This window comes from Trachypithecus francoisi, unplaced genomic scaffold (assembly GCF_009764315.1).
Source record: "Trachypithecus francoisi isolate TF-2019V2 unplaced genomic scaffold, Tfra_2.0 Lachesis_group11, whole genome shotgun sequence".
In the NCBI taxonomy this organism is placed as follows: Eukaryota; Metazoa; Chordata; class Mammalia; order Primates; family Cercopithecidae; genus Trachypithecus; species Trachypithecus francoisi.
Window position 1 is genome coordinate 38,101,466 of NW_022681456.1, and position 26,302 is coordinate 38,127,767.

The following is a 26,302-nucleotide window of genomic DNA, read 5'->3' on the forward strand; positions in this document are numbered from 1 at the left end:
ATCTAATATATTAACATAATACCTCAGATATCTTGGATACTTGTGGATACAATTTTTAATGTCTAAAAAATTAAAAGTTCAACTCTTCAAAAGGGTTAAAGTGATGTTATTTATTCATTTTTTTGAGACGGAGTCTTGCTTTGTCACACAGACTGGAGTGCAGTGGCACCAGTTTGGCTCACTACCACCCCAGCCTTTCAGGTTCAAGCAAGTCTCCTGCCTCAGCCTCTAAAGTAGCTGATATTACAGGCATGCGCCACCACACCCAGCTGATTTCTGCATTTTTTTCTAGAGATGGTGTTTTGCCATGTTCTCCAGGCTGGTCTCGAACTCCTGGCCTCAAGTGATCTCCCCGCCTCAGCCTCCCAAAGTGCTGGGATTACAGGTGTGAGTCACTGCACCCGGCCCCGTTATTTTTGACACCTACCATTTGAAGCTGTATTGGGCACTTTATTGTGTCTTGGTTCAGGGTTCTCACTATGCTACAGCAAATACCCTTTTCCTCTCAGTCTGTATACTGCAGGACATTATTAGTTGAATGTTATCTGAAATACACAGACTGATACAAGTGGCACCAGGCCTGTTCTATCTAGCTTGTTTGACATAGATTACTGGTAGGTTTCCTCTGCCCTCATCCTTACAGACACATCAAAATCAATAATGATTTTCCCTTTAATTGTTTCTCTAAATAATTACATCCATATAATAATTGATCGTGAACCATTTTTGCATTTCTAGCATATTCCTATTTGGTTATATTATAATAATCTTTTGATACAATCCAATATTAAATTTATAAATATTCCATTTAAACATTTTGTATCTCCATTTATGAGACTGTCTTATACTCTTTGTAATAAAACTGGTTTTTATTCTTTGTAATACAACATGTTTTGGTATTGAGATTACAGTATTTTCATAAATAAAATGATATAGGGAAACTTTCTAACCTTTCCTGTAGTCTGAAATTTTTTTTTAACTATAAAATCATCTGGATCTGGTAGTTAAAAAATTTTAAATTCACTTTGCTTTTGAATAAGTAATATATTCACAGGGTTCAAAATTCATGAGGTATTAAGGGATACAGCAAAAACTACTTTCCACCTCTATGCCTTAGCCATGTAGTTCCACTATCCAAATGCAAAGGCAATTCCTTTTACCACTACCTTCCAAGATTTTTTATGTATACATACATAAAATTCAAATATAAATGTGTATCTGGAGATATGTAGGTATATATGCATGTATGTACACAAACACATACATACATATTTATCCCTGTATAAACACACAGTCCCTTTTATGCACAAATTGAAGGATACGATAAATACCGATCCATGCACTTTCTGATTTTTTTCGCTTAATATAACTTGGAGATCCACAGTAGAGCACTAAGAACTCTATCACTGTTTTTTAAAAATAGTTTCATATTTTCCATTGTCTACATATAAACCAGGTGTTTTCTTTTTAAAATTGAGTATTCTTTATCCCATGTCCAATCTCTTCAAGTTTTAAAATTCTTCCTAGGTCAATTTTGCAGATTTTTATTTTGATAAGAAATGAGGCTGGGTTCAGTGGCTCATGCCTATAATGCCAGCAGTGTGGGATCCCTTGAGCCCAGGTGTTCGAGACCAACCTGGGCAAAATGGTGAAACCCTGTCTCTAAAAAACACAAAAAAAACCTAGCCAGGTGTGGTAGCGTGTGCCTTGGTCCCAGCTACTCGGAAGGCTAAGGCAGGAGGATCGCATGAGAATGAGACTACAGTGAGCCGTGATCATGCCACCACACTCTAGTCTGGGTGACAGAGTGAGACACTGTCTCAAAAGAAATGAAAAGAACCATTTTCCCCTACACGTTTAAAGTTGTTGCTGTGGAGCTGCATATAATATCCCCTTCCAGTTATTTTAATGTCTTCTATATCCATGGTTACCACTGTGTTCTCATTATTAATCTTGTATATTTCTGCTCTTTACTTTGATCAGGCAAACAAGGGTTTACATATCTTACTGGTCTTCTCAAAATGACTGGTGGATTCTTTTTTAGTTAAATTTATTAAGGTTTCTTATATGGAGAATATGATCTGGCCCCTGGCTACCTCTGAGTTTCATTTCATACTCTAACCTCCAACTTACTGTGCTCAACTCATGATGGTCTTCTTTTTATACTCCAATCATGCTAAATTCATTCCTGCCACAAGATCTTTCTACTCACTGGTCTATCTAACTGGCATACTCTTCCTCCAGACCTTTCTCATTATGCAAAACTCAGTTTAAATGCTAGCTCCTCAAAGAGGCCTTCTCTTACCATCTAATAAAAAGCAGCACCCCACCAATCATTCTGTACCCTATTCCCCCGTTTCTTTTTCTTCATAATAACTGTTTTATCTGAAGAATCCCATCTGTCCATTTATTATTTTATTTTAGTTTATTTGAGACAGGCTCTCATTCTGCTGCCCAGGCTGGAGTTGCAGTGGCACAAACACAGCTCACTGCAGCCTTGACCTTTTGGGCTCACGGAATCCTGCTGTCTCAGCCTCCCAAGTAGCTGGGACTGCAGGTGTTTTAAATACAGCTAATTTAAAACAATTTTTTTTTTTTTTTTTTTTTTTTTTTAGAGACAGGGTCTCACTATATTGTTCAGGCTGGTCTCAAACTCCTGGGCTCAAGCCATCCTCCTACCTCAGCCTCCGAAAGTGCTGGGGTTACTGGCATGAGCCACCACACCAAGTCCATCTTTTATTGATTATTTCATCTACTAGAAGGTAAGCTCCACGAGAATAACGATCTTGTCTATCTTGTTCACTGCTAGGTCCCCAGTTTCTAGAAAAATGACTGGCACAAAGAACTCATATAATCTGTAGTCTTTGATAGGCCCTAACCCACACTGAACTACAAGCTCCATAAGGCAGGGATCACGTCTATTATGTTTACCACTGTACGTCTAGTGATGAGCATATTGTGTGGCAGTCTGTGCTCAAAAAATACTGACTGAATGACCAACAGTTCACATGCCATACTGTCATATCTCTATTTCTTTCCATATGTTTTTGCTTCCTTCTACCTGATGCAGACTCTTATCCTCATGGCCAACTTCTATTCATTCTCTGAAGCTCAATGTAGATGTCACCTCCCTGAAAGCCTTCTCTGACCCCATAAACTGAGTATGTTGCCCTGCTATGTTGGAAGGCACCCATGGCACTTACATCAAATTATGAATACTGATTTCTCTATTGATTACACTCAAAAGTCTTTAGAAGTAGGTAGTACATATTTTTACTCAGTTTTCCTAGCACTTGGAAGAATGGTTGACCTATAGCAGGCCAGCATGTAGGCAATGGGGGAATAAAATGGACAAGTTATTGATAAAAATTAAAATGCTTTTTCTCCATTTCATTTATATATATATATATATATATATCTAGATATATCAGTTTTGACCTATAAGATATATATATCTAGATATATCAGTTTCGTCCATATAAGATATATATCTTATATGGATATATATCTAGAGATAAATATATCTATGACATTTCCATATATATAGAGAGAGAGGAAAATGGTTTCAAGTCATAAGTTCTACAGTCAAGACACAACTTCATCTGTTAGTAGTTGTATGATACTGCACAAGTCACTTAACCTCTATTTTAGTTTTCTCATAAAATGGAGACAAGAAAATCTAGCTATAAAGGTTTGTATAAGGACATGATAGAACATAAAGCACCCTGTAAACTTTGAGTATTATATTTATCACTGCTACAATACTCAGCATCCTGAAGTGGCAAAGTTGTCTTTTTGCCTTCTATTTAGTCAGGATTTAACTTATCTATATGTCTTTACTAAAATAAAGCTCTTATATGCCTTTTTTTTTCTGGCTATTAGAACTAATTTCCTATTTTAATAAATTTAAGTGACAGACTTTATTGTCATACAGTCTTTGGGTGCTTACTACATGATAGATGATGTCTGATCACTTTACATGCATTAACTCATTTGATCCTAACAGAAATCCAATAAGGAAGATGATGTTATTATTGTCATTTTAAACATGACTAAAGCAAGGTACAGAGAGGTTAAGAAACTTGTTTAAGGTCACTTAGGGAGTAACTGATACAGTCAGTGTTTGAACTTAGCCATTCTTCTCCTAGAACCTGCTTTTTTGAAAAGGGAAGGATTTCCAGTTGCCAGTTTATTAACATGCCATGATGCAAATCTGCCATGTTGAGAAATTTGTTTAAAATATCAGACCTAGCAAAGCCAGGCTCTTTTGACTTCATTCTTTGGATGAGTAAAGGAAGAGACTTCAAGTTTTTTCCTTGTTTAAAAAGCAGCCACAAAAGAACAGAACTTTCTTCCTGTCTGTTATTGTCATTCCCCCAGGAATGCATTTCCAGTTTTAACATAGACGTAATGATGGAAATTAGTTTCAAAATAGGCAATCTCAGTTTACAGTAAACATTCAGAACTATAATATCTATACTCTATAATATATAATATATAGTATAATATCTATACTCTATAATATCTATACAACTATAATATCTATACTCGGGACTCCAGAAACATTGCTTAGTTTCATATGTAAACAGAAAAGGATATTTTTTCAGCATATATAGGGTAGCTAGCCTTGCTGCTTGGAAGTTGGCTCTTAGAGTTCGGTAGACAGCTTTCCGAAGACCGATGAGATGCTGACTTGGATGCTGTCCAGCTTTATTAAATGGGCAAGCAGCACTGACCCTGTCAAGCAAACTTGAAAAGTAAAATGTGATACAACTGTACAGGTGTCCTAAAGTTTTTGTTTCCTAAATCCACAATTCTATTAAATGTAGAAAACAAATTCCTCTATCATTATCTTTACTAGAAAATGATTATAAGTATGTCAACTCAGGTCTCATAAAATAGTCATTTCTGTGAATATATATATGTATATATATAGACAGCCACCAAAAAAAAAAAGACAAAAAATTAAAATCTCAAAGAGTAAAGGCTTCCTCTGATGTGCGGAAATAATGGATTTTGGCTCAGATATCACAGAAATGTAGAAATATTTATTAAGAATTCACATCTTTTTTACATACACACTATGCTTGCTAAAATACATTGGAGAAAAGCTACTTCATTATTCAGTTTTCAAAACCTATATCCATAGGAAGTATGAAGACCTTAATTATAAACACTTTCAAATTCTTAATATACATTTACATATGTTCATTACATATGTTCACTGATCATATTTTGGTCACTTGTACAGAAAAAATACTACATAGAAATACATTCTGTACATTCATAAAAGTAGGGTAAAATTACTTACCCACCTGCTGCCACTGGCACTTACCTACTCAAAATGAAGTAGGGAACGTGGAAAGATAACAGGACCAGTGGCCAACAGGGGAATGCAAGTAGAAAGGCAAAGTAAGGGTTACTACATAGTAGCATAGCTACTCTCAAAGCTGTTCAAGAGGAAGCACATTTCATGGCACTTCCCATAAGATTAATGGGAAGTACCTAATTTGTAACAATGACATACAATGTATTACATTTCATAACTTACAGTATGCATGAGTAAATACCTGGTTATCAGATAAATTTTTTCACCTAACCAGTAATCTTTCCCAACAGTAAAACAAAATATTGGCATTTGTAAATTCCTTATTCTATAACTACAAAGTTATAAAACAAGACACCTAATTCAAAACTTTAAAAATGTTAAACCATACTAAAATGTGTTCAGGTATTAAAAATCTATAAAAAGCAAATTCTAAAAAATCTATAAGAAGCAGAGGATGATGACTGACAGGCTTATGTTAAGATAAGGGAATGAAGGCAAAAAAGGTTTCAATTATTTGTGAGAGAGGACAATCTGAGGCAGAAACAAAACAGCATTCATGATTTCAATATATGGCACTACTGCTTGTGCTCCATTATACTAAATCAGTTTTAAAAACTGTCTAATTTTGAAAATGTCTAAAAAATTATGATTCAAGATTTATTATTCCTCATTTTTCAACCCATTATCCAGACAAAGGAAGCACAATTTCTTCCAATACTTCTTCTCCCCGTCTGTCATCTGAATGGGTAGAAGTCATAATCTGGAGGTAAATCAAGTCTAACTGGCCCACTTTACCTCTTCATGCAAATTCCATGGGGACAGATAAAGTTGGAAAATGACACAAGGCACAGAATCCTCTATACACGCCTAACCATCAGTTGAACACAAAACCACTTTGTTTAACCAGTCAGTCCTCTCAATAAAATACAAAGGAACTATTACATATTTTAAGCATGATTTTTAAAAACTTTTAAAATTTGACACTCAAACAACTTAAAAACGTGCTATCCTTTAAGTCAATAAGAAGCAGACTTCAACTAATGGAAGGACAAAAATCAATAGATGCTAAGGACTTTTATACTTTTTTTTTTTTTTTGAGACCAAGTCTGTTGCCCAGCCTAGACAGAATCTGTTGTCTCCAGTTCTGTTGCCCAAGCTGGAATGCAGTGGCGTAATCTTGGCTCACTACAGCCTCAACCTCCTGGGGTTGAAGTGATCCTCACGCCTCAGCCTCCCGAGTAGCTGGGACTACAGGTGTGTGCCACCACATCTGGCTAATTTTTTTTTTTTTTGAGACGGAGACTCGCTCTGTCACCCAGGCTGGAGTGCAGTGGCCGGATCTCAGCTCACTGCAAGCTCCGCCTCCCGGGTTCACGCCATTCTCCTGCCTCAGCCTCCCGAGTAGCTGGGACTACAGGCGCCCGCCACCTCGCCCGGCTAGTTTTTTGTATTTTTTAGTATAGACGGGGTTTCACCGTGTTCACCAGGATGGTCTCGATCTCCTGACCTCGTGATCCGCCCATCTCAGTCTCCCAAAGTGCTGAGATTACAGGCTTGAGCCACCGCGCCCGGCCCCTGGCTAATTTTTTATTATTTGTAGAGATGGGGTCTTGCTAGATTGCCTAGGGTAGTCTTGAACTCCTGGGGTCAAGTGATCCTCATGCCTCATGCCTCATGCCTCATGCATCCTCATGCCTCATGCCGCCTGACTGACTTTTATACTTTGATTGAGAAGAAAGAGAAATTATAAAATCCGTCTTATGTCTTGGGATTGTATGTAGAACACGAGAGTAAAGAACAAGATAACTACTGGGATTCTTCCATTTCTCTGTTCCATGATTTTCTAGAAACAGTGTTTATGTCAAGATTGTGTAGTGTTCTAGAGCAGAACAGAGTGAAGGATACGATGGCTACCAGAGGTTCTTCACTCCCTCTTTTCATGATTTTCTAGATACAATTAATTAAGAGCCATGAATGTTCCTCACCATATGCTCACTTTCTCCCACCTATAGATTGCAAAAGTTATATAGGTTATATAAATTATTAAATATACTAGCAGACAACTGTCATCTGCTAGTGTTTGGCAGGTGTCCAGTGTACTGCAAGCTGGGTTTAGAATCAGATGGAATGGATATGAATATTTACCATTTATAATTCTATGCCTTCAGTTGTATGCAAAAGTGACTAGCATAGTATATGGAATATACTTGGTGCTCAATAAATGTAACTTTCCCTCTAATAATAGACTAAGCAGCCAGTATATCCTATAGCTTAATATACTTACAGCTAGATTGGTGAATATTTACTTTCTTGTGAGAATGGAAAACATCATTATTTGCATGATATTCTGAGAGTATCAGTGCTGTAATATCTGCTAATATTACCTAAACAGTTATTAGCACATGTCAAGAGTTTTCAAAATGCATTTATAGCAGATATGTCTATCATAAAGAAGGCATTTGAAAGGGAGTAATGGGAGCAAGCATTTACTGCACGTTAGGTTCAGTATTAGACACTCTCTATATATTATCTCATATAATCACATGGTAACATACAGAAATAATCAGGATCTCCAAAGTACTTTAGTTCCTCAAAGCAGATAAGCAGAATCATACTAGATATTAAATCTAGCACATAATGTATTTATTCCTTCACTTAGCAATTAATTGACTTTAGTAAGTACTAAAGAGAAAAGCACTTTTTTCCTATAAATGCAACATAGAAATGAAAATAGGTAATAAATATTCTCCTTTACGGCGTAGAAAATAATCATTTAAGAAACAAAATAAAAAATGAACTCACAGTGTAAATCCTCTGGAAATCACTTCGGTTTCTTGAATGAGACGTAAAGCTTTTCTCACAAGGTTAGTAAAAGCTCGGCTGTTTGTGGCCATATCTTCCAAATGAACACTGTATTTTTTTAGGGTCACTTGTAGTTTGGCTGTCCTCCATAATCTCAAAGCTCTTATGACCAGATACACAAATAGAATAACTCCCCATACCAGCCAAGAAGACACAATCCACCAAGTAGGAAGCATAATGAGCAAGCTAATGAAGGCAAATAGCATTGAGAGATCCCTGGGAACAAGAAAGGAAGAAAATGATATGCATCAGATTAGAGAAAGAAAGATGAGTTACTTTAATCAGTAAAAACAAAATTTAAATTTAGGTTTACTAAACAAATAAAATGCTAGTTTCTTTGTAACACATAACTTAAAAAAATATGACATTTAAGAAGGTGATATGAAAGATTTTTAAAATACCTCGCAACTAGACAATAGTGCTTAGGTATTAACATCCGAGCTGATAAGTTTAGGTAAGAAAACAGGTGTCTTCTCGAATCACATAAAGCTGATTTCACAAAAGAAACTCAAAGAAATTATCTGTAGGTGGTGACTGAATGCTGGGCAGAACCAACAAAAGGCCTCTACACTTCCCACATACACAGAGTCTGGAGCTAGAAATACCACCTGTTGCCTGCAGGATAAAATCAAACTTCATTAGCTCAGTCTACAAAATCCTTCAGAAGTTGGCCCAGGTCATGTCTTGAGTCAGATCAGCATCCTAGCCCTCAACTCCAAGCATTGTAAACCAGAAAATCTCTTCCTTCTCTTTCCTTTTTGCCTGGTGTCATCTTATATTTAATACCACAATCCTATTCGTTCAAACCTTCCTCTGACACCAAGTCTTCTGTGAAGATTTTACCAAAAGTTTGAAACAGTTACTTCTAATTTGAGCCAAACCCTCTTCTGTGACCCCAAAGAAATTGCTACATTTCTCTTTATGACATTAATAAAAATGATAATATAACAATAGGCATCTTCTGAAACCACTTTTAAAAAAATATAAAAGATATGGAATACTTAACCTAAAAAGCAAATTAGAGATTTTTAAAATCCAATTTTATAGATTTAAAAGTAAAAATACTATTTCAGAGATATTATAAATCCCTTTTCCTAAAATCAAACTTTATTTGCATAGAAACACATACTATGTCAAGAATATGTACATATTTTTCCAATTAGAAATGATACACACTTGATGAGTAATTGTTTGAATAAAGTCCTCTAATTTTAAATAATCATCATCATTAATTTGGAATATACATACTTACCACAGACCATGATATGGACAAGGTTTGTACTTTTATGCCGCTTTAATTGAAATAAAAATATGCACACATTTTTAAATTCATATCAATTACAAGTCTAACAGACTAAAATACATCTTTAAAGCAATGAATGCTTTGGTGAAAATGTGTATATATAAGAAAGAGGGGGCCAGGCACAGTGGCTCACGCCTGTAATCTCAGCACTTTGAAAGGAACAGGTGGGAGGACCACTTGAGCCCAGGAGTTTGAGACCAGTCTGGGCAACACAGTGGGACCCCTTCTCTACAAAAAACTAAAAAATTAGCAGGGTGTGGTGGCATGTATCCGCAGTCCCAGTTATACAGGAGGCTGAGGCGGAAGGATCACTTGAGCAGGCTGCAGCAAGCCGAGATCACGCCACTGCACTCCAGCAGGACCTTGTCTCAAAATAAAAAAAAAAAAGAAAAGAAAAGAAAGAGGGGAGTATAAGGGGGATGTGTCTGAGAATATCTGAAAAACATCAGCAATATTTGGAAAGAGTTACAATCATATTGCAAAGAAAATCACACGCAATTTCTTATTAAATATTTGCCCTGGCCAGGTGCAGGGCTCGCACCTGTAATCCCAGCACTTTGGGAGGCTGAGGCAGGCAGATCACTTGACTACAGGAGTTCAAGACCAGCCTGGGCAACATGGCAAAACCTGTCTCTGCAAAAACTACAAAAATTAGTCAGGTGTGGTGGCATGCTCCTAGAGTACCAGGTACTTAGGAGGCTAGGGTGGGAGGATCACTTGAGTCTAGGAGGCCGAGGCTGCAGTGAGCCGACATCACACCACTGTGCTCCAGCCTAAGCAACAGAGTGAGACCATGTCTCAAAAAATAAGTAAATAAATAAATATTTGCCCTCATTTCCTTTAGAATCCTTTACTTTTTAGATAATACTGGTAATACCATAAAGCAAAATCTCACCATATATTTTTATATATTAATAGTAAACTCTAAAATCATTTATAGGTCTCATAGTTGCCTGGTTATATTTGTGGGTAAAGGAAACTTAGTAAAGTAGTAAATTCTTAAAAACCTATAGTTCCTTCTATCAGCTCCTTAAATTCTCATATTTTTGAAGGATAAGATGCTTTACTTCTTCATGATCATAATCTGAGTGACTGGAGAATGAAGCATTTGTCAGTGTGACAGGGAAGACATAAATACAGAACCTTAAGGCCAATGAATGTAACTGCCTATATAACTTGAACAGTTTGAGCAGTGATTTAGTGTACTTCTTGATTCATTCCTCCCTTCTATGCCAAATTTAATAAAGTACTTTAATAGGAAGAAGACATCAATAATTCTTTATATATAATCCCTTTTTGCTACACATTCTTTTTTTTTCTTTTAACAAGATTATTGCCTGGGACTTCTGCTCTAGACCCAAATAGTTCAAGAGGTTGAAAAGTTTTAGGATGGTCTGAATCATCAAATCATGTTTCCTGTTATCTTTTCTCAGCTAACACATCCAGAATCAACTGCCTACCTCCATGTCCCATCCTATTCTTGGTGTCTCTACAATATAGTTATGATAAAACCTATTAATTATAAAGAAACATAAAGAAGGATAGGCTTGCATGCACGTATGTGCATAGGTGTATGGGTAAAAGAAATTCTTTTTTATTCCCCTTAGAGACAGCGTCTCGCTTTGTTGCTCAGGCTGGAGTGCAGTGGTGTGATCATGATTCACTGCACTCTGCAACTGCTGGGCTCAAGCAATTCTTCCACATCAGTCTCCCAAGGAGCTAGGTCTACAGACATATGCCACCATACGCGAACACATTTTTTTTAGTTTTGTAGAGATGGGGTTTTGCTATGTTGCCTAAGCTGGTCTCAAACTCTTAGCCTTAAGCAATCCTACCACTTCAGCCTCCCAAAGTGTTGGGATTACAGGCATAAGCCACTACACCTGGCAGAGTAACTTTTTGGCACTTGTTATTACCCATTTGCTAGGTTGCTGAGCACAGAACTAATTTTAGTGAGTTGGAAGTATATAATAACCAAATCGGATTTTTTCCCTAGCTTCACTTTAAATGGTATTTATTTTAGAAAGGTACTTCTCCCCCTATATTGTTACTTAATTGTACTGTTAAATGTATAGAATGTTTATGCCTTTACAATGGAGAGCATGAGGATGGGTTTCCTCTGCTAATACTCTATATGTAAGTAGTCAAAGAATAGGTGTTTTCTGGACAGTACCAAATATTAGGGGTTGCCAGGGAGCAAAGTGTTGGAAGGTGTCCATTTTCCTGTTGTTGAGATTGCCCTGCAGACAGGATACTGGGATCAAGTAGCTCAATCAGCTCCACATCCTCTTGTAACAGGACTTCCTGTTGCAGGATGGTATGTAATGAGTCGAGTCGGAATCCAATATCCTTGCCATTAAAATACCAGAAGAGAGGTATTAACACATATATAATATTGCATAAACGCTAAACTCCTAATGTACTAATAAAATTTAGTGGTGTTATTTTCAGAAGATACTTCAAGAAGAAACAACAGTCCAATCTACCTTCAGTATGATAGATGAGTTTTATTTTCACTGTAAATGTGAAACAATAAAGATTGAGGTAGACATTACTGAGCCATCAGATGTAAAATATAAATTTTTAATAACAAGATGAAAAGTAATTACAGATTAACAAACCTGTCTAGTTAAGCCTAATTGATTAAATTGCTAGGGCACAACATGGAAAATATAATCCTATAACATTAAAGATGCTGTCCCTGAAGCTGTAACAATCCAGTCAATACTAAAGAATTTTATTAGCAGGATCAAGGCCTCCTAAAAATGGATATTCAGATATTTAAAAATACACTATTAAGGAATGCAATGTAAAATCACACTAACATTTGCATAGCATTTTATAGTTTACAAAACGCCTTCACATATACCAGCTCATTTATTTCTCCCTCTCTTCTTTCTATTCATGTATCAAGGAATACCTTCCATAAGCCAGGCACCAGGCTTGACACCGAAGACACAAAATGAACAAGATATATTCTTAAAGAGTTCATAGTTTAATGTAGAGAACCGAAGAGTAAACAGTTGCAATATAACATGCAAACGAGTGTGATGAAATACACCTAGAGTACTATGAAAATGGCATAGAGGGACCAAGCCTGTAATGAAGTCAGAGAAAGTAAAAGAGGTGAAGCCTGAGCTAAGTTTTAAAGGATGAACAAGAATTGACCAAAGGAGTTGGAGAAGTGGGACAGTACAGGATAAAAGCCTTTCTAATTTGGGGAACTGTGAGTCGTCAATACTAGATGATATTATTAATAGATTGTGCACAGAGTGCACATGGTAGAGAGGTGAGAAATGAGGTAGCACTCTCAGGGCTGACAGGTGAATTCTCATGGTAACCCTGTGATGTACCTTATCATCCTCCTCTCCATTATATAGGGGAGAACACCAAAGCCCAAAGAAATTAAGTAACTTTCCAGAATTTTGATTTCAAATCCTATGCATTTGGTAGCTGTGTTTCCCTGCACATAGTCTGCCTCAAAAGAAAATTTAAAGTTGTATTTTGTATTAAATTTAAACAAATAGAGGCCAAGTGCAGTGGCTCACGCCTGTAGTCCCAGCACTTTGGGAGGCCAAGGCAGGCAGATCACCTGAGGTGAGGAATTCGAGACCAGCCTGGCCAATATGGTGAAAATCCATGTCTACTAACGTACAAAAATTAGCTGGGCATGGTGGCACGTGCCTGTAATCCCAGCTACTCGGGAAGCTGACACAGGACAATCTCCTGAACCCAGGAGGCGGAGGTTGCAGTAAGCCGAGATTGTGCCACTGCACTATAGCCTGGGTGACAGAGCAAGATTCTGTTTCAAAAATAAATAAGTAAATAAATAAATAATTAAAAAACCAAAACCAAACAAACAAATTTAGTACTAGAGTGATCCTACTATATGATAAAAATAAAGAGAATGATGGACAAGGCCGTTAGCAATTAAAGTAAAACCCGCTAGCTCTAGAGTGTGAAGGCAACAGGTTTGCTCTTCTTAGTTAATTTAATCATTCCCACACCACACATTCCAGTCCTAGCTGATCATAATGAGGACTTCAGTAAGAATATGGTGAACCATATATCAAACTGAGCCCATGACCTCTTGATCAGGGTTATATGCCACTTTTAGAGAATAAGATTTTTAATATTAGGTGCATTTAGATATATTTTATTTATCTTCAGTCCAAAAAGAGAGCATCTTCTCAAAGGAATGTTGATCTTTCTTTTAGCCTGATGTGGCTTTTTTTTTTTACCATCTACTGACACACTCTGTATGTACCTCTGCAGCACCTTTACTTTTCATATTTGAACAATTGCCTCTTTTCTCTTCCTACAATTCCGATTCTAACATTAGGAACCACTTAATCTGACATCCCACCCCACTTTCACAAAGACAGAGCAACACAATTCCCTTTATACTATTGTTCAGAGGGGAGAAAAAAGGAGCGCAGGAGATGAGGCATGGTAGCTTTTCAAGTAATCTCTGAAATTGATCTTACTATTTGGTTCCCCAATTAGACACAGCCATATTCAATGCAAGTATTAAAAATCAAACTTTTGCTACAAAAGCTTTAAACCATACCTTTTATGAGACTTCTATGTACACATATAAGGTAACTTTGAAGAAGCCTAACTAGTTGAAGGCCAAGGCTGACAGAGAGTGGAAAAGCCAGTAATATTCAACGGGAGTGCTCTCTCTTTACAGATACTCGGCGTAATCAGTTATTCACTTTCTTTAACACTGTTCCCTGGCATCAGACTTACATGTAAAACTGGGATAACACCTCCCCAAAACCAACATACTTAGAGGAAGTATTAACAGCTTTAGGAATATCTGATTTAAGAATGTGACAAACCGACTGGGCACGGTGGCTCACCCCTATAATCCCAGCACTTTGGGAGGTTAAGGCGGGCAGATTACTTGAGGCCAGGAGTTCAAGACCAGCATATTAGCCAGGTTTGGTGATGTGCACCTGTAGTCTCAGCTACTTATAAAGTTGAGGCACAAGAATTGCTTGAGCCTGGGAGGCAGAGGTTGTAGTGAACCAAGATGGTGCCACTGTACTGCAGCCTGAACAGTAGAATGAGACTCAGTCTCAAAAAAAAAAAAAAAAAAGTGATCAACCAACAACCTACAATCATCTATGCATACAAATGAACTTGAAAGGCACCAAGACACTCCAAATAACTAAAACAGTGTTATCTTAGTGGTTAGACTGCCTCATATAGAGGAAAAACTGGAACTATATTCTGATTACTATAGCTGTTTAAATTGAATCAGATTAATGAATTAAGTATCTTTCTTAAGGATAAAATGTAAAATTATATATTACTCTTTGATTATAAAAAATAAGAACTGCAGAAAACATGTTAACTGTGTTACAATGTAACAATCAAAGTACCAGAAAAATTGACACCTGCAAATTAAGAAACATGTCATGACAGTCCTATTTGGACTGGGAAGCCCAGATCCAGGTCTCAAACAAATGAAGAAACTGAAAAGGTGCTAATTCTGATCAATTTAAGTATTAGCAGGTATCATCTGCATGGCTGGAGGCTCTATGCTCCTGGGATGTGTACTATGTAAACTCTGGCACATTTTCAACAAGTCTGAGCGCCAAGACTTAGTGTCTAGCTTTATATTCTTGCTCCACAACTTAAGCATGTTAATAGGCTCTCTGTGCCAGTTTCCTCTTTGGCAAAATTGGGATAATAACAGTAGCTACTTCATAGGGTTGTTATGAGGATTAAATAAGTCAATATCTATAAAATACCAAGAGGAGTGTTTGGCTCATAGTAAGTACTGTATGTTAGCTATTACTGTTGTCACTATCTATGCAATAATTAAAACAATAAAGAAAAGCACATGTTGGATATATTACAATATAAAAACTTACAGAACACAACATAATTATTACCAGGTTGATGCAGAAAATAAGAGATACAACAGGCTGAAGTTTTGGGAAAACTTTGAGAAAAAGCTAGGAGTGCTTATTGAAAGATTCCAATGGATCAAGAAAAAAAAAAACAGAAAGAATTCCATCACAGTATAAAAGCACAAACACAGACATACAGAATAAGTATGGAATAAAGGAAAATGAAGACTGAGTTCACTGATACAAATACTGGTGGACAAAGCTGGAAAGGTAGGTTAGGGCCAAATCATGCAGACTCTTTAGTACTGACGTGACAAATTTGGACTTGATTTGATTGACGAAGATCTTTCTAGAATCTAAATAGGGAAGTGGCATGAGAAAGTACTCAGGAATTCCTTTCTGCCTGGATGAAATGAAAGGTTATGAGAAGGCACAGATAAAAAATTAAGAGATTTTGATTTCTTTTTCCTTAGGGATGGAGAAGAAAACTTATTCATGTGTCAGTATTCTTTAAAGATCTTAATCACCGTGGAATATCATGGGGCTTTTGATATAAGGATCAAATTAGATAACATGTGTGAAGGCACTTTATAGGCTAAAAAGCACTTAAAAAGTGCTATTACCACTACCATCAAGGATTTTTTTAATTCTTAAGAAAAATACTATAAAAATGAACAATAGTAAAATGTTCAGATATCACAGAGCAATTGCCAGTATTCTTATAAAAGAAATGAGGGCCTGCTTCAATATCTTCAAGAAAGATCAGCATTCCATTGAGATACTCTCTTTACTGAAGATAAATAAAATATATCTAAATGCACCTAATATTAAAAATCTTATTCTCTAAAAGTGGCATATAACCCTGATCAAGAGGACATGAGCTTAGTTTGATATATGGTTCACCACATTCTTACAGAAGTCCTCATTATATAGCTAACATTTTAAATATGTCACAATCAAGGGGAAAAAGTCAAGCAATCTCACGCCAAAAGCCAACCTGGCAATTTCTTACTCCATTACTAGTAAACTATTCCTTAGGTATGTATTCTTATAGTTCTCCATAATGTAGGCACAAAAGGGATGCATACAGAAGCTGGCACTTTATAGTGAAACATCACATGAAACATGTGGCCAGTGACACAGAATCAGGAATGAAAAGACCAGGCCTAGGCAGACTATGACTAAATCACAGAAAAATGTATATGGATCCATATACCTTACCACAGTCCTAGTATCACTGAAGAATGAGATGGCTCCACCTGGATAAAAATGACATTCTATGTAGACGATAAGACACTTCATTGACCTTCTCAACACACCTTCAACAAAGATGAAACCCTGAACAAAGAACTTGACAATTTGGATTGCTAAAAAAGTAATTTTAGTCAGTCAAAAAATAATAATACTTGAGCTAGAGAGGTCGTATGCTATAGCAGAAAGAGCACGGCTTTGGATCCAAGAGACCTGGATTCAAATTCTGGCTCTATCACTTTCTAGCTGAACATTTTTAGACAATTCACTCAGTAAGTTATTAAAACAAAACTGAATTGTCTGAACCTTGGTTTTCTCATTAGTGAAGTAGACTAAATCTTATAGTGTTGTTTAGATTACCAAATCAAAATGTGAAAGCACTTTGTAAACAATCTCTTTACAAATGTTAATGTACCAGAATGATAATTCTTAAGGTCACAGGCCAGCAGAGATCCTGAAACCTGCTTACTTGTAACTACATTACTCCTTTACTCCTTCTGGGAGCCATGAGAACCACATAACTTGAATTTTTAGGCTATACTCCTGGATTTTGTATTGTTAGGATGTCAGAAGGTTGAATTCTTTCCCCTGTGGAGTTCTGTTACAGCAGAGAGTAGAAAAAAACAAAGCCTCACAAAAATCACAAAGACCTTTCAGGTTGACTGTTTAGAGTCTTTGGGAAATTCTGTGATTTAACAGATTAAATTGATCCCACTAATGACATATTCCTTTACCTATAGAGAGGAATACCTGTCAATGGAGGAAGAGGGCAATAATAAATTCACGATCTAACACAGTTTCAGTAACTATCAGAATATTCCATTCTGAGTGGCTAACAACCTCTTTAAAAGCTATAAATAATACAAGTAAGCCCAAATTAAAAGATCCTGAGTTACTGCAGACTCTCTAGTAAAAATCAATCACTGCCCAAATTGACAGCAAAACAAATTGATTCACCAATTCTTTCACTAATAACCTAGAACCCTGAAAAGTGACAAAAAGAAGTGACCACTTACCAGCTTGTGAAGTAAGTCATCTTTCTTATTGCACTGAGAAAAAAAAATCCAACTTTTGATGGTTTCAGCCACTTTTAACAGGATACCTTGCTGAAGGAGACGAATGACATGGTATAAGATTATTAAAGCATACCCAAACAGCAGAAAAACTTCCAGTTACTTACCTCCAATCAATGAGAATTTTTATCAGAAAAGGGAGAAAAAAATTGTCCAGGTTATATTCTTTGTCAATATGTCTCAGCCTCCTTATTAGTTCTTAAATTTTGTTGCATATCAGGATCACCTGGAGATTTTAGTTAGAAACATATTCTCGGGCCCCCAAACTAAAGATTGTGATTCGATATATTTGGATTGAGGCCTGAAAATCCGATTTTTACAGAACAGGTAGAAATCATTCTGAAGCAGCCCATTTATCCTGGGAAGACTATGTACTATATCAACATGATGATAGTATTTATTTCAGAAAGAAAAATCTTTTTCTTTTTGAGAACTTGGTTACAAGTTCTCAAATATTAAGACCATTTCATTCCACAATACTAAGTCAAAAAGATACTTTGACCATTTTAGAAAAATTATTATATATTGATAAAAAAATTTTACTACTGAATCAACCAAAAATTCAATTTACCTTAATAGCCCATTCCTTGAGCATGCCAGTAAGTGCAGTTTATATTCATTGAGTGATTACTATATCCCAGGTACTGCAAAGGGTCATGGGAAAAAAGATAAATACATATAACTATTGTTTTCAGGAACTTAGTATAGAAGAAGAGACAATATAAAGAATTACAATCAATGTGAAGTCTGAAAAAGTAGTGGAAAAGAAGAGGTCAGAGAGGAGCTAACACTGGAGCTCATTCCTAATGGATGAGTAGGAATTCAACAAAGAAAGGAAGAATGGGCCGGGCGCGGTGGCTCATGCCTGTAATTCCAGCACTTTGGGAGGCCGAGGTGGGCAGATCACCTGAGGTTGGGGGTTCAACACCAGCCTGACCAACATGGAGAAACCCCGTTTCTACAAAAAATACAAAATTAGCCAGGCATGGTGATGCATCCCTGTAATCTCAGCTACTCGGGAGGCTGAGGCAGGAGAATTATTTGAACCCAGGAGTCGGAGGTTGTGTGGTGAGCCGAGATCGCGCCACTGCGCTCCAACCTGGGCTACAAGAGTGAAACTGCGTCTCAAAAAAAAAGAGAGAATACTTCAGTCAAGGGAAGAATACGAAGGAAAGAGCCATGAAAACACATGCCACGGGGATGGTGGCGCACGCCAGGACAGTTATGACCCAAGGGAAGAAGGGATTAGTAAGGAAGTTAAAAAGGTACACTGAGATAGGTTTTAAAGGATCTTAGTCTTATACACTATAATAGTATGAACATTATCCTGTAGGTCGTGAGGAGCTACCAAAGATTTTTATGCAAGGAAGCGAAACAATAAAGAAAAATAATTGGCAATAGTGCAGAGGCTAAACTGGCAGGGAATGACTGTAGACAAGAAGCATGATTAAGAGGATATTCAAGGCCGGGCGCGGTGGCTCAAGCCTGTAATCCTAGCACTTTGGGAGGCCGAGACGGGCGGATCACAAGGTCAGGAGATCGAGACCATCCTGGCTAATACGGTGAAACCCTGTCTCTACTAAAAAATACAAAAAAACTAGCCGGGCGAGGTGGCGGCTGCCTGTAGTCCCAGCTACTCGGGAGGCTGAGGCAGGAGAATGGCGTAAACCTGGGAGGCGGAGCTTGCAGTGAGCTGAGATCCGGCCACTGCACTCCAGCTTGGGCGACAGAGCAAGACTTCGTCTCAAAAAAAAAAAAAAAATTAATAACCCAGCTAAATAACAATAAAGGCCTTTAAATTAGGTAATGAGTACAAAAATGATCATGAATAAGAGTTAAAGAGACATAGAAGCTGACTTGATATATCACTTGATGACCAAGGCTATGTCAGCATGATTGGAAATAGTATGGTAACTGAGAGGGTGGTGATTTGAGACTATTTAAAAGAACATTTTTTGTTTGTTTGTTTTGGGGGTATCTGAGAGGGTGGTGATTTTGGACTATTAAAAAGAATATTTTTTAGCTTGTTTGTTTTGGGGGTGTCTGAGGAAGTCCTATTTTAGACAAGTTGAATCTGAGCTTTGTGGGGCACATGCAGATGAAAATGTCTAACAAGCATCTGGAACTCAGCAAAGACTGGAGAACAGACATAAGTGGCAAGAAAGTAGATGAGATCCCCAGAGAGGACATCAAGCCAACAAGAAGCCTGCTGCTAAAACTCTATGGAACGAATTTAAGAATAATCATAAGAAAAGAAACCAGAAAAAGAGACAGAATGAATATTCATAGTAAGAATATCAGGGCAGACTACTTAACAACTACTAATAAGCATATGCAAAAATAAAGTTAAAAAGAGGCTAAGGATGGTTTCATTAAGAACTCATAGAAAAACAGCTTTTCAGAGGAAATAATTGATACTTCATTCCTTGAAAAGAATTTTGGGAGCAATTCTAAACATACATTCCCTGACAATGAGCTGAACAATACAACAAGTTTTCTAAAATTCAGCTCTCCCCAAATTAGGAAAAAAATTGGTCGGGCACGGTGGCTCACTCCTGTAATCCCAGCAGTTTGGGAGGCCGAGGTAGGCAGATCACTTGAGGTTGGGAGTTCAAGACCAGCCTGGCCAACATGGTAAAACCCTGTCTCTACTAAAAATACAAAACTTGGCTGGGCGTGGTGGCCTGTGCCTGTAATCCCAGCTACTTGGGAAGCTGAGGCAGAATTACATGAACCTGGGAGATGGATGTTGCAGTGAGCCAAGATCGTATCACTGCACTCTAGTCTGGGCGACAGAGTGAGACTCCGTCTCAAAAACAAAACAAAACAAAACAAAACAAACACACAAAAAAGGAAAAAACTTCATTTTAGAAAAACATAGATCCTACAGTTAAAAACTTGTCTTAGAAATGTGCAATATGGCTGGGTGTGGTGGCTCACACCTGTAAGGCCAAGGTAGGAGGATTGCTTGAAGTCAGGAGTTTGAGACCAACCTGGGCAACATAGTGAGTGGCAATTTTTAAATCTCTACAAAAAATAAAGAACAAAATTAGCTGGGCATGGTGGCACATGTCTGTGGTCCCAGGTACTTGGGAGGCAGAGGTGGGAGGATCACTTGAGCCCAGAAAGTGAAGGCTGCAGTGAATTGTAATCACACCACTGCACTCCAGCCTGGGTGATAGGGGAAGACCCTATCTCAAATAAATAAATAAATAAATACAAAAATAAATAAAATGAAGACAAAGCAAGCTTTCTAGACATACGATAATTTTTTTGAGACAGGGTCTTGCTATGTTGCCCCGGCGGGTCTCCAACACCTGGGCTCAAGTGGTCCTTCTGTCTCAGCCTCCCAAAGTGCTGGGATTATATACATGAGCCATTGTGCCCAGCCTGGTAATTTTTTTAAAACAATCTCTGGCTACGCTTTTTATTGTTCCTCAATTTCTGAGGGGATTCAATTTTAAACTCTCACTTGACTTATTTATAAACTAGCAACAACATTTCTAAATATAAAAATACTTGTCATAAATGGCAATAATACCCATAAAACCCAAGTTTGTATCAAAACAAAACAAAACAAAACAAAAAATTAGAGGTAAATGACCATCTGCTGCTCTAAGACTATCCTCTGGCCATTCTTTGTTTTGTGTTGCCAAGTAACCTCAAATCCAAGCTTATTAAATAGCCTATTATATACCAACCCCTTCCCAGGAACATTTATACTTAAAAGGGGCACAGGGAAGAAATGATATCAATGGAGGACTAGGAAAACTGGTTCTGATCCATGCAAACTCTAATCCTAACTCTCACCTTCTGGGTGTTAGTCAAAAAATTCTCTAGTGTTTACTTGGCTGTTACAAATGGGCCAGCTTGGTTACCTCACATTTTAGGTGTCTTTGTAAGAAGATTGGGGAAAGGATCCTTATGCCAATCCACACTTTCCCTGTAAATGACTAATTGAAAGCTTTAAATGCTCTTCTCAATAGTGATAAAACACTGATTAAACTAGAATGCTCAAGGAATGAGGAAATTTGGTTATATTTTTTCTATTAAATTACAATTCCTTTGGTTAAAACTAAAATGTAGTAGATAGGTACACAGAGGTTAAGAACATAAACTCTGGGAGTAAACTACAGGTTCTAATCCCAACTCCACCTCTTATAAGCTAAGTAACCTATGATAATTTATAATCCTCCTATGCTTCAACTATATCACCTAAAAATAGAGTAAATATTTTTATTTTTTTATTTTTTGAGACGGAGTTTTGCTCTTATTGCCCAGGCTGGAGTGCAATGGCATGATCGCGGTTCACTGCTACCTCCGTCTCCCAGGTTCAAGCGATTCTCCTGCCTCAGCCTCCTGAGTAGCTGGGATTACACGCGCCCGCCACCACGCCCAGATAATTTTTCTATTTTTAGTAGAGACAGGATTTCACCATGTTGGCCAGGTTGGTCTCAAACTCCTGACCTCAGGTGATCCACTCGCCTTGGTCTCCCCAAGTGCTGGGATTACAGGCGTGAGCCACCGCGCCTGGACCATAAATTTCTTATCTTAGTAAACATGGCTAGCACGACATAAATGAATCTAGAAAACGCATTTTGTACAACATAATTGATGGAGATTTTTCTAGTATCTCAGCTTCACAATGCTGGACATCGACTATGAGATATTTACTGTATAAATGTATTTAATTCTATATATTAAAAAAGGTACCAGAAGTTATACTCACTCCATTATATACCCCTGAAACTGTGTTTAAGAAATATCAATTTGCTTTCTTGTAATTCATACTTTAAAAAAAAAAAAAAGATTTAAAGAGAAAAAATCCAGTTAGTAGAGGATTCCTATTAGTTGTGCTCTCATTAAAGTTTTAGTATATTTTTTCCGGTTCTGTTTGGAGAGCATCAATATTTAAATAAGTAATGTATTTTAATTCTCCACCAAATTATTTCCTCACTGGATATAAATTACCTACAAAATATTCCAAAGCAGTAAGCATTCATGTTTATCTAAACAGCAAGTTTTGTACCATTGATGAAATAAACAGTCTTACCAGTGTGAGGGATGATATGGAAGTGCTTAAGAAGTATCTAAATAGCCAGTAAGGTAAAGTGCAAAAGATTCAGCCAGAAAGAATGAGCATGCTTTCTTACTTTTGGTAGGACTCTTGTAGGAGGCTTTTGTTGTCCCTCTGTTGTGCATTTTTCTGTTTTTGGTGACAAAGAAGAACATATTTCAAAGTCTGTGTGTCCCAGATCCTGTAAGTATTGGTAAAGTGGAGAATTCTGAAAAATACATAAAATAAAGCATATTTCAAGATCATTACTATTTCAGAAGTTTCGGAGGCCAAACCTAATACCAGACATTCACTATGGTGACCAGTATGTCCAAATTCTTTAAGGTTTCTTCTATAAGAACTGAATTGGCCGGGCGTGGTGGCTCAAGCCTGTAATCCCAGCACTTTGGGAGGCCGAGACGGGCGGATCACGAGGTCAGGAGATCGAGACCATCCTGGCTAACACGGTGAAACCCCGTCTCTTCTAAAAAAATACAAAAAAACTAGCCGGGCGAGGTGGCGGGCACCTGTAGTCCTAGCTACTCGGGAGGCTGAGGCAGGAGAATGGCGTAAACCCGGGAGGCGGAGCTTGCAGTGAGCTGAGATCCGGCCACTGCACTCCAGCCCCGGCGACAGAGCGAGACTCCGTCTCAAAAAAAACAAAACAAAACAAAAAAAGAACTGAATTATCTGTTATAATACAATGCCATTTAACACAAACAAATCAACAAACAATTCAACAGAGGAACCCAAAAAAGGAAAAACTCTAAATAAAACACACAGATTTCTTTTTGAGTGAGTACCAGCAAGAAAAAATGAATTTAGAAATGTAAATAGATTGTTTTTTAATTTAATTTTTTTTTATTATACTTTAAGTTATAGGGTACATGTGCATAACGTTTATATCATGTATAACTCCCCAATGCAATCCCTCCCTCCTCCCCCCTCCCCCTGATAGGCCCCAGTGTGTGATGTTCCCCTTCCCCAGTCCAAGTGATCTCATTGTTCAGTTCCCACCTATGAGTGAGAACATGCGGTGTTTGGTTTTCTCTTCTTGTGATAGTTTGCTAAGAATGATGGTTTCCAGCTGCATCCATGTCCCTACAAAGGACGCAAACTCATCCTTTTTGATGGCTGCATAGTATTCCATGGTGTATATGTGCCACATTTTCTTAATCCAGTCTGTCACAGATGGACATTTGGGTTGATTCCAAGTCTTTGCTATTGTGAATAGTGCCGCAATAAACATACGTGTGCATGTGTCTTTGTAGTAGAGTAATTTATAATCCTTTGGGTATATACCCAGTAGTGGGATGGCTGGGTCATATGGTACATCTAGTTCTAGATCCTTGAGGAATCGCCATACTGTTTTCCATAATGGTTGAACTAGTTTACAATCCCACCAACAGTGTAAAAGTGTTCCTATTTCTCCACATCCTCTCCAGCATCTGTTGTTTCCTGACTTTTTAATGATCGCCATTCTAACTGGTGTGAGATGGTATCTCATTGTGGTTTTGATTTGCATTTCTCTGATGGCGAGTGATGAGAGCATTTTTTCATGTGTCTGTTGGCTGTATGGATGTCTTCTTTTGAGAAATGTCTGTTCATATCCTTTCCCCACTTTTTGATGGGGTTTGTTTTTTTTCTTGTATATTTGTTTGAGTTCTTTGTAGATTCTGGATATTCCCTTTGTCAGATGAGTAGGTTGCAAAAATTTTCTCCCATTCTGTAGGTTGCCTGTTCACTCTAATGGTAGTTTCTTTGCTGTGCAAAAGCTCTTTAGTTTAATTAGATCCCATTTGTCAATTTTGGCTTTTGCTGCCGTTGCTTTTGGTGTTTTAGACATGAAGTCCTTGCCCATGCCTATGTCCTGAATGGTATTACCTAGATTTTCTTCTAGGGTTTTATGGTATTAGGTCTAACATTTAAGTCTCTAATCCATCTTGAATTATTTTCGTATAAGGGGTAAGGAAATCCAGTTTCAGCTTTCTACTTATGGCTAGCCAATTTTCCCAGCACCATTTATTAAATAGGGAATCCTTTCCCCATTTCTTGTTTTTGTCAGGTTTGTCAAAGATCAGATGGCTGTAGATGTGTGGTATTATTTCTGAGGACTCTGTTCTGTTCCATTGGTCTATTTCTCTGTTGTGGTACCAGTACCATGCTGTTTTGGTTACTGTAGCCTTGTAGTATAGTTTGAAGTCAGGTAGCGTGACACCTCCAGCTTTGTCCTTTTGACCTAGGATTGTCTTGGCAATGCGGGCTCTTTTTTGGTTCCATATGAACTTTAAAGCAGTTTTTTTCCAATTCTGTGAAGAAACTCATTGGTAGCTTGATGGGGATGGCATTGAATCTATAAATAACCTTGGGCAGTATGGCCATTTTCACAATATTGATTCTTCCTATCCATGAGCATGGTATGTTCTTCCATTTGTTTGTGTCCTCTTTTATTTCACTGAGCAGTGGTTTGTAGTTCTCCTTGAAGAGGTCCTTTACATCCCTTGTAAGCTGGATTCCTAGGTATTTTATTCTCTTGAAGCAATTGTGAATGGAAGTTGATTCCTGATTTGGCTCTCTGCTTGTCTGTTACTGGTGTATAAGAATGCTTGTGATTTTTGCACATTAATTTTATATCCTGACACTTTGCTGAAGTTGCTTATCAGCTTAAGGAGATTTTGGGCTGAGACAATGGGGTTTTCTAAATATACAATCATGTCATCTGCAAACAGGGACAATTTGACTTCTTCTTTTCCTAACTGGATACCCTTGATTTCTTTCTCTTGCCTGATTGCCCTAGCCAGAACTTCCAAGACTATGTTGAATAAGAGTGGTGAGAGAGGGCATCTCTGTCTTCTGCCAGTTTTCAAAGGGAATTTTTCCAGTTTTTGCCCATTCAGTATGATATTAGCTGTGGGTTTGTCGTAAATAGCTCTTATTATTTTGAGGTACGTTCCATCAGTACCGAATTTATTGAGCGTTTTTAGCATAAAGGCTGTTGAATTTTGTCAAAAGCCTTTTCTGCATCTATTGAGATAATCATGTGGTTCTTGTCTTTGGTTCTGTTGATATGCTGGATTACGTTTATTGATTTGCGAATGTTGAACCAGCCTTGCATCCCAGGGATGAAGCCCACTTGATCATGGTGGATAAGCTTTTTGATGTGCTGCTGAATCCGGTTTGCCAGTATTTTATTGAGAATTTTTGCATCGATGTTCATCAGGGATATTGGTCTAAAATTCTCTTTTTTTGTTGTGTCTCTGCCAGGCTTTGGTATCAGGATGATGTTGGCCTCATAAAATGAGTTAGGGAGGATTCCCTCTTTTTCTATTGATTGGAATAGTTTCAGAAGGAATGGTACCAGCTCCTCCTTGTACCTCTGGTAGAATTCAGCTGTGAATCCATCTGGTCCTGGACTTTTTTTGGTGGGTAGGCTATTAATTGTTGTCTCAATTTCAGAGCCTGCTATTGGTCTATTCAGGGATTCAACTTCTTCCTGGTTCAGTCTTGGGAGAGTGTAAGTGTCCAGAAATTATCCATTTCTTCTAGATTTTCTAGTTGATTTGC

At 37.5% G+C, this 26,302-nt stretch overlaps 1 protein-coding gene across 25 annotated transcripts in view; it reads right to left on the reverse strand.

Moving 5' to 3' along the window:
* Positions 1–26,302, reverse strand: part of VEZT (vezatin, adherens junctions transmembrane protein) — an 89,728-nt gene that overhangs the window by 27,280 nt on the left and 36,146 nt on the right. For 5 of the 25 annotated variants that reach the window (XM_033221006.1, XM_033221007.1, XM_033221008.1 and 2 more), the window contains 6 exons: positions 22,836–22,967; positions 18,254–18,326; positions 17,626–17,715; positions 11,668–11,843; positions 8,132–8,407; positions 4,600–4,749 (listed from right to left, as the gene is read on the reverse strand). In XM_033221006.1, the coding sequence (XP_033076897.1) occupies positions 4,600–4,749; positions 8,132–8,407; positions 11,668–11,843; positions 17,626–17,715; positions 18,254–18,277 (716 nt within the window). In that variant the 5' untranslated portion in view covers positions 18,278–18,326; positions 22,836–22,967. Of the gene's footprint in view, positions 1–4,599; positions 4,750–8,131; positions 8,408–8,592; positions 8,747–11,667; positions 11,844–16,574; positions 16,618–17,625; positions 17,716–18,253; positions 18,327–22,835; positions 22,968–26,302 lie in introns of those variants that run through there. The other 20 variants (XM_033221012.1, XM_033220999.1, XM_033221017.1 and 17 more) reach the window with 11 other exon arrangements.